Here is an 8,921-nt window from a genome sequence, read left to right as displayed (position 1 = left end):
GTGTTTTAAACTCATTTTGAAATATCAAAAAATTTAAAAAAATGCGCGTATATCTCCGCATTAAGGTGCACACAAAGTCGTTTCAGAAGAAACCTACTTTTTGTGGGTGTGTAGAAAAGATAATTTTCGGTGCTAAAATAAAACCTTCACGAGACATTTTTTCTTTTTAGACAGACCAACAAAAAAAAAATCATGAAGTATTGTGTGAGCGCAAAGAATGTGGAGTTGCAGGCGCAAATATTTTTTGATTTTTTTACAATTTACAATGCATTTTTAGGGAATGCAGAGCAAATTTCCAGAAAATATTAATTTTCACATCAAATAACTGACTAAGAATCTAAAATAAGAAAAAAAATCATCTAGCCAAAATAAATGATCTCCTAAATTTACTAAACGCTAGCTTTTCTTTTCACAGAATTGACTAACAAAACTACGTAGCTTAGATACGAACGACTGTAATTTTGTCAGAGAAAAGGAATAAGCAGTCAAAGCAACGTGGGCTTTCAGCTGAGTACCTAGGAGAGCTCTGGGTGCTCCTGCGTGATTGGCGGCCTGGTTGCTAATTAGCTACGTTGATCTGCTACTGTTAATACCGGGCCATCGATCTTGCTTAGATATAGATGTTTTTGGACAAATGCTGGGCGGGCCACGGCCCAGTTCGGCCCCTGAGTAGCTCCGCCAGTGCAAGTGAGGACTGGGTGAGAACTAGCAAAACCTAAGAAAAAGAAACTCGGGCTTCAAAATTTAGAATCTAGACCACCTAGCTCATCTAGCGCAAGCGTGGCCGTGTGGGAAGGTAACGAACCTAGGAGTCGGCCATGGCGCACGAGCACTGAAGCAGTCCCAGTGACTAGTGTACACGGCCGGTACAATCCAATGCAGCTCGACTCAGCACTGCAGCCACGCAGGCAGACCCAATCAGCGGTCTACAGAGTAGTATTTGGTGCACCACCACATACACCACCACGTTGGCCCACAGGACGTGGAAACAGAACGCCCGTCAATACCATGAACCATGTCCATGATGGTTTCCAAAGATGATAAAAGTCCACGGCATCCCCTTCGCCTGTACAAAACGGCAGCTCCCAAGAACGAGCTCGCCCCAAAAAAAAATCCCCCATTTCTGGCCACCGAACACGTCACTGTACTCTCTCCGATTGCTCAATCTTCTCCAGCAAAACAGAGATCTCACCAGCTAGTTCGATTCCTTCGATTCGGATTCTCACGCAATCACCCGCCATGGGGTTCGACGACAAGGAGGGGAGCTCCTCGTCCTCCCGGCTGCACACGACGCCGCTGCTGCCGCACCACGGCGGCGCCGTGGCGCGCCTGTCGTCGCAGCCCAAGACCTTCGCCAACGTCTTCATCGCGGTGGTCGGCTCGGGCGTGCTGGGCCTCCCCTACACCTTCTCCCGCACGGGCTGGGCGGCGGGCTCCATCCTGCTCCTCGCCGTCGCCGCGCTCACCTACCACTGCATGATGCTGCTGGTCGCCAGCCGCCGCCGCCTCGCCGACGAGCACCCCAAGATCGCCTCTTTCGGGGACCTGGGCGCCGCCGTGTACGGCGCGGCGGGGCGCCACACCGTCGACGCCATGCTCGTGCTCAGCCAGGCCAGCTTCTGCATCGGCTACCTCCTCTTCATCGCCAACACACTGGCGCACCTCTACCCGATCGGTGGCTCCTCCTCCGCGTCCTCCCCGCTCCTCACGGCCAAGGCGCTCTTCATCTGGGCCATGCTGCCGTTCCAGCTGGGGCTCAACTCCATCAAGACGCTCACGCTCCTCGCCCCGCTCAGCATCTTCGCCGACGTCGTGGATCTCGGCGCCATGGGCGTCGTCCTCGGCCAGGACACCGCCACGTGGCTCGCCGAGAAGCCACCCGTGTTCGCCTTCGGGGGCCCCGCCGAGGTCCTCTACGGCCTCGGCGTCGCCGTGTACGCCTTCGAGGGCATCGGCATGGTGCTGCCGCTGGAGGCGGAGGCGGCCGACAAGCGCAAGTTCGGCGGCACGCTCGGCCTCTCCATGGCCTTCATCGCCATCATGTACGGCCTCTTCGGCGCCATGGGGTACCTGGCCTTCGGCGCCTCCACAAGGGACATCATCACCACCAACCTCGGCGCCGGCTGGCTGTCCGTCACCGTGCAGCTCGGCCTCTGCATCAACCTCTTCTTCACCATGCCCGTCATGATGAACCCCGTCTACGAGGTCGCCGAGCGCCTGCTCCACGGCAAGCGATACGCATGGTGGCTCCGATGGATCCTCGTTGTCTTCGTCGGACTCATGGCGATGCTGGTGCCCAACTTCGCGGACTTCCTCTCGCTCGTCGGGAGCAGCGTCTGCGTCCTGCTCGGCTTCGTGCTGCCGGCCGCGTTCCACCTCAAGGTGATGGGCGCAGATATCGGGTGGCCTGGGCTTGTCAGCGACGTGGCCATCATCGGCGTTGGGCTCGCGCTCTCCTTGTCCGGGACATGGACCTCGCTCGCGCAAATGATCTCCGGTTCTCCCAACGCGTAAGCATCGAACAGGATATGGATGCATTGAGAATGCTCAGGTGTACATTGGATTGAGCAGAGACACAGGAACAGTTCAGCTACTATGTTGAGTTGGGCGTCGGTAATATTGTTGTTCTGAACACTTGCACACAATGCCGCAAGGGGGGCAAATGGAGGAGTTCCTCATGGTACCCACTAGCAAACCTGTATTGTAAGCTACGACGAATCGGTGTATTGTACAAGAGTATTTATGTTGCTGTGCAAGACGTTCTTTTGTTCGAAAAGGTTGGTGTATATTCAAGGCTTATTTGCCTAGTTCCCAAAGGATGTATTGCCAATTGTGTCTCATGTATTCTCAGAGACTGAAAGATTTTGTTTTCCTTAAGCTTTTTTCACTGTACTCTTGAGTGATCTATGAAGCCATAAGAGCATCTCCACTCGTTGGCGCTCCCCACGGCGAAATCCAGACGAAACAACCGCCGGATTGGACGAAATTAAGTCGTGGGGAGTACCGTATTTCCAGTTGTCCACCCGGAGTTCGGCGGACATAGTTTAAATTCAAACAAAGTGTCGTCCCGCGCTACAAGTACGGCCAGTTGATCGGCAAAAGGAGCAAAAGGATCAGCCACAGATCGGCGATCGGAGGGAAATTACACGGAAACGGGCTCATCGGCAGTCCCGGCCGGCACGGCGGTGTCCGACGGACCGGTTCCTCACACGCCGTGGCCGAAGCGGCTGCGGCGGTCGACGACGAAGCAGCGCGGCGGTCGACGTCGAAGCAGCGGCGGTCGACGAGGTAGACGGTGAGGAAGCCGAGGTAGGAGCCGGCGGAGACGACGAAGGAGCCGGCCGGAGTGGCTCGGAGGATGTCGGCTGCGGTGGCCCCGGTACCAATTCCTTGTCTCCTCGTCCATCGGTTCCATGTTGCCGCCGCCCATCGGGAACGCCAAGTCCGTGTTCCTCTTCTTCGCCGACGCCGTCGTCTTCGCCGAGGCGATCCGGACGCCTTGGTTGGCGAGCATCTCCCGCCACCTGCCGTCGAACTTGTCGTTCCTCCCGTCGGCGTGCGACCTCAAGTCGGCCCGAGCACTTGTCGATCGACGCCCGCATCCTGTCGGCGGGATTGCCCGTCTTTTTGAGCTCTTTGAGCTTCTTCCGGCCGAGTTCGGGCGCCCTTCCGCCGCGCCGGCCCGCCGGAGCGTCGGGGTTGTACTTGCTCGGTCTTGCTCTTCGAGAGGGTCGTGCGGGTTTCCTTCCACTTCTCGCAGTTCTCGAGGCGGGCGTAGACGTTCGGGAACTTGAACCGCATGCCGGTGTCGTCCGTGTACATGTCCAAAGCACGGTGCAGCTGGGGAAAAAGAGTACGGCGATACGGGTCAGCTCACGACGATGTACCTCGGTGATGCAGGGTCGACGGAGCATACCTTTTGCTCCAAGTCGTGGCCGCTGATCGGCCGTTCTTCGACCTCCTCCCGTATGCCGTGCCATTTGCCGCACGCCGTCCGCATGATCCCCCAATGGGTGGCCATTGCCTTGTCTCCCCGGTACACGTTCATGTTCGTCTTGTTGAAGTAGGGATCGACGAGTTTGCGTTCCTCGTACGCCTGCTTCACTCGAAGCCAATATGTGTCGAACGACTGATTGGCCCCGTTTATGCCGTTCATGGACACGGTCATCCAAGCTTCAGCGAGGCACTCCTCTTCCTTCGGCGTCCATTTGATACGCGGTTCGGCAGGCGGCGAGTCCTTCTTCCTCTTCTTCCTCCCCTTCGACAGGTTGGCGGCGGCTTGAGTTGGCTCTTCTTCTTCTTCGTCTTCTTCTTCGACGGCTTGGCTTCCGTCGGCAACATCCTCCCCATGCTCGTTGCGCGCCGCCACAGCTGCCGTCGCCCTCGCCTCCTCTTGCGTGAAGAACCCCGGGCTCGCGGCGGCGGCGGCCATGAAGAACCCCGGGCTCGCAGCGGCGGCCATGGAGCCGGAGGTGATCATCTCGTGGATCTCCTCTTCGTTCAGCGCCGCCATCGCACCGAACGGGAGCGGCCCTCATCGCATGACCGGCGAGGTGCCCTCGAACTGGCCGCCGCTGCCGACGTCAAGCTCGGGCGGCGACGGCGTGAACCTGGACGGTTGGACGTAGGCGCCCTCTTGGAACATGGCAGGCGGCCACGGCGAGTACATCGAAGGGGAGAAGGACGACGGGGAACTGCTTGTACCTTGCTCCGGCCATTGGCCGGGGAACATGGCGCCGCCGCCGCCGCTCAATGCCATGCTGATCTTCCTCGCTTGTTCGTCCTGGGCCGCCGCCGCCATCCTCTTGGCGGCGGCTTTTTTCACCCTCTCCGCCCTGCCGCTTGTTTCCACCTCGCGCCGTTTCTCGTCCGCCGCCCACTCTGCGTTCGTCATGCCCGGCGGCCGCTCCTTCTTCGCCCGCGGCTTCCTCGTCGTCGCCTTCGGCGGCATTGTGGTGGACGAGAAGACGAGGAGGAGAGCGGTGGTGGACGAGAAGACGCCGCCGGGAACTGGAACTGGAAGACGAGGAGAATGGACAAATTCGGCAGGAGAGAATGGGGATATGCTAGCAAATTGGAGGGAATGGGGATATGCAAGCAAATTGGAGGGAAAATCGACAGGATTTGATTTTCCTGTCGCCGACTACGCAGGTCCACACGACGTTTCGCGCCAAAATCTTTCGTCCGGAGTCCCCGAGCGCGCCCCTGGGGACCGGGGATGGCGTGGGCTCGCCGGATGGATGAAGGGCCAAATCCGGACGAAAACGAGGAACCGGGGACGCGACTGGGCCGATTTACGCCATCCGGATGGAAAAAAACATCGCTCGGGGGCCTCATCGGGAAGACGAGTGGAGATGCTCTAGCAATGTTTGGCATGATTCTTGAAGTAAAATGATACCGGGCGGTGCAGGCAAGCGGAGCTGCCCATCCTGAGATCGATCTGTTTCGAATTTGGCCATCAATGCTTACTTGAATGGACACCGTTTCACTTCACTGAAGAAGAAACGCCAACGGCTCAATTGCTTTCAGCCGTTCCTTTGGCGGCAACGTTTCTCCCGCGGAAACATAACTGGAAGCAAGCACAAGATCAAAGCCAGCTCATGCCCGCTGATTTAGCATTGCCTTTAGCGAGATGAGGATGAGATTTATATGCCATGGTAGTATGCTGGATAAAAGTTTTTAGATAACAGGCATCATGCCCAGTTCCATTTCATCTGAAACGGAACTTACAAATGTTAGGTTTCCATATTGAGTTTGCTGTTCCAAAACTAGACCCTCTCACACCTCTCAAGAGGCTAACTTCCTACCACTAACACCAAGCAAACCCCAAAAACATATCCAGGTTTTGACATTTCCACAGGAAAGATACGAAAGCTACCAAAACACAGTTCTTATCAACTTCCATCAGCTGTAAATTTTTCCGTCCAAGGATGGCCAGAACTCTCTTCTTTTTGCTTTTCTTTTTCCCTCATTCTCACAGCTTCACTCTAATGTCTCCACACACCTCCGGCGTCCCCGGTCCGGTCATCTTCATCACAATCTTCCTCTTCTTTAACGCCAGCCAATCTGAGGCATCTCCAAAGCCTTCTTCTCCAGCTCCTCGCACCAGCTGACATACAAAGTTTTGGGAGGACCAGTGGTTTGTGGGCCTTTTGGGAGGAGTTAGAACGTTACACTCCTCAAACTTCAATTTGATTCTGTTATCACCAGGATTTAACCGCGATCAGGAGGTGGGCCGCGATCAAGATGGGCTTGGAAGATTACATATGGAAGATCTATGAAGCGGCCTTGCACGGAGAATTTGGGCTAGTTAGCCCGTGTATCTTAGCATAATAGATTGTGTATCGATTTAGAAGTTAGAGTTTATCTCGTGCACGGTTTAGTGCACGCCCACATTAGAAAGTCCCCTGGACTATAAATATGTACCTAGGGTTTATGGAATAAACAACAACTCACGTTCAACCCCAAAACAAACCAATCTCGGCGCATCGCCAACTCCTTCGTCTCGAGGGTTTCTACCGGTAAGCGACATGCTGCCTAGATCGCATCTTGCGATCTAGGCAGCACAAGCCCCACGTTGTTCATGCGTTGCTCGTACTGAAGCGCTTTTGATGGCGAGCAACGTAGTTATCATTAGATGTGTTAGGGTTAGCATTGTTCTTCGTTTAAGCATGCTTACGTAGTGCAACCCTTGCATATCTAGCCGCCCTCACGCCTATCTCGGGTGTGGGGGCGGCACCCGCTTGATCATTATTTAGTAGATCTGATCCGTTACGATTGCTCCTTGTTCTACAAGGATTAGTTTAATATCTCGCAATAGTTAGGCCTTACAAAGGGGGAGGATCCAAGTGGCACGTAGGGTGGCGTTCGCAGGTCCTAAACGGGATGTTCCGAGGATCAACTCCATGTTGGTTTTTAGGCCTTGTTTAGGATCGGCTTACGAGCACCGTGCGTGGCCGCGAGGCCCAACCTCGGAGTAGGATGATCCGATTATGCGGTGAAAACCCTAAATCGTCGTAGATCTCATTAGCTTCATCTTGATCAAGCAGGACCACCAAGTATTCGTGCACCCCGTACGAATCATGGGTGGATCGGCTCTTTGAGCCGATTCACAGGATAACCTGAGAGCCGATCGAGGCTCGTATTTAACGTTTACATGTATGCCCTGCAGAAACTAAGCGAGGCATCCCCATCACCTTCCCGACCGGGTATAGGTCAGGTGGCACGCCCTTGCACTTCGCAACGCCGCGTGTGACCAGAAAAGCATTGCGGGCCGTCGCTCGGAGGGGTCTCAGCCAGCCGCAGCTCTAGGCTCTTCCCGGCTCTACGGTGTTGACAAGGCCGCTGCCCGCCGGTGGGTTTTGGCAGTCAACACATTCTTATAATGGGTTGTAAACTTTAAGTCTCTGATGTCTTTTGCTACATTTCCTGCAACATGCCGACATTTGCTCTCTTAATGTACGTTTGGTTTCTAATGCACTCATGTGCATTGAAAAATTTCAAGTTCACCATACATAATGCACTCCAAAGCCTTCTTCTCCAGCTCCTCGCACCAGCTCCCAATGGTTGGCCGCCAACCTTCTTTGCACAGCGGCATCCATTTCCTGAGAAGCCTGGCAATTCTCTTCCAGATTACTTGAAAACCAGTCCATGTTAGCCTTCCAAAATGTAGTTCATTTCTCATCTTTCACAAATTTCAAATGACAGCAGAAGAAATAATATTCAAAGCACCATTACTGTCATTACTAATCCAAAGTCTAGCCACATGTTCGTAATTTCCTCTCATATCTCTTTTAACCAAACCAGAAATACAAGACCAAACATCTCTAGCCACATCACATTCAAAGAAAAGATGACACATGCTCTCAGGTTCGCTACAAAAAAAGGCATCTGGTATCCTAAACTGCCTGTCTTTTTGTCAAATTATCCCTAGTAAGAATTTTGTTATGAGAAACTAGTCATAAGAAAACCTGGACCCTAGGGGGTATATTTAGTTTCCAAACAGCCGGAACAAAAACCTGTTTTATTCCTCTAAAATTCACTATAGCATATAAGGGCTGCGAGGAGTAAACTCCTGTAGAACTTACTTTCCAAACCATTTGGTCTGTTCATCTGCCAGATGCAGCTGTTGTACTATTGCCTTTAGCTCTTCCCATTGCATCAATAACTTGTCATGAAAACATCGCCTGAAAGATAATCTGAGCTCATTCCCATCCCAAATTTCTTTAGTGGTTTTCGTTTGTTCATTACATATGTAAAGCTCCCAGAAGTGTATAGATAGGCTAGTGCCCCCAAACCACTGGTCCTCCCAAAACTTAATGTTTTGACCATTACCAACCATCCACTGGTATCCAAACTTCGCAGTTGCGAACGCTGATGACGCGTGAAGCACACGTCCGTTGGGAACCCCAAGAGGAAGGTGTGATGCATACAACAGCAAGTTTTCCCTTTGTAAGAAACCAAGGTTATCGAACCAGTAGGAGATGAAGGCCACGTGAAGGTTGTTGGTGAAGGAGTGTAGTGCGGCGCAACACCAGGGATTTCGGCGCCAACGTGGAACCTGCACAACACAATCAAAATACTTTGCCACAACTTAACAGTGAGGTTGTCAATCTCACCGGCTTGTGATGACCCACAAGTATAGGGGATCGCAACAGTCTTCGCGGGAAGTAAAACCCAATTTATTGATTCGACACAAGGGGAGACAAAGAATACTTGAAAGCCTTAACAGCGGAGTTGTCAATTCAGCTGCACACGGAAACCGACTTGCTCGCAAGAGTTTATCGATAGTAACAGCTTTATAGCGAGTAGCAGTAGTGAAATAACAGCAGCAGAGTAACAAAGACAGCAGTAGTGATTATAGTAAACAGCAGGATTAAAATACTGTAGGCACAGGGATGGATGAACGGGCGTTGCATGGA

At 53.2% G+C, this 8,921-nt stretch overlaps 1 protein-coding gene across 1 annotated transcript; it reads left to right on the top strand.

Moving 5' to 3' along the window:
- The first annotated feature begins 1,051 nt into the window (after nucleotides 1-1,051).
- Nucleotides 1,052-2,877, top strand: LOC124678188 (amino acid transporter AVT3B-like). The gene has a single exon (XM_047214100.1). The coding sequence runs from the start codon at nucleotides 1,240-1,242 to the stop codon at nucleotides 2,512-2,514; it is 1,275 nt and encodes a 424-aa protein (XP_047070056.1). The 5' UTR covers nucleotides 1,052-1,239; the 3' UTR covers nucleotides 2,515-2,877.
- The last annotated feature ends 6,044 nt before the right edge of the window (nucleotides 2,878-8,921 follow it).

Source organism: Lolium rigidum, chromosome 7 (genome assembly GCF_022539505.1).
Source record: "Lolium rigidum isolate FL_2022 chromosome 7, APGP_CSIRO_Lrig_0.1, whole genome shotgun sequence".
Taxonomy (NCBI): Eukaryota; Viridiplantae; Streptophyta; class Magnoliopsida; order Poales; family Poaceae; genus Lolium; species Lolium rigidum.
The sequence above is the reverse complement of the archived record's forward strand: the minus strand, read 5'-3'. Positions and strand labels throughout refer to the sequence as shown.

Coding starts and splice junctions, on each gene's coding strand:
- LOC124678188 (XM_047214100.1), top strand. CDS start 1,240: ATGGGGTTCGACGACAAGGAGGGGAGCTCCTCGTCCTCCCGGCTGCAC.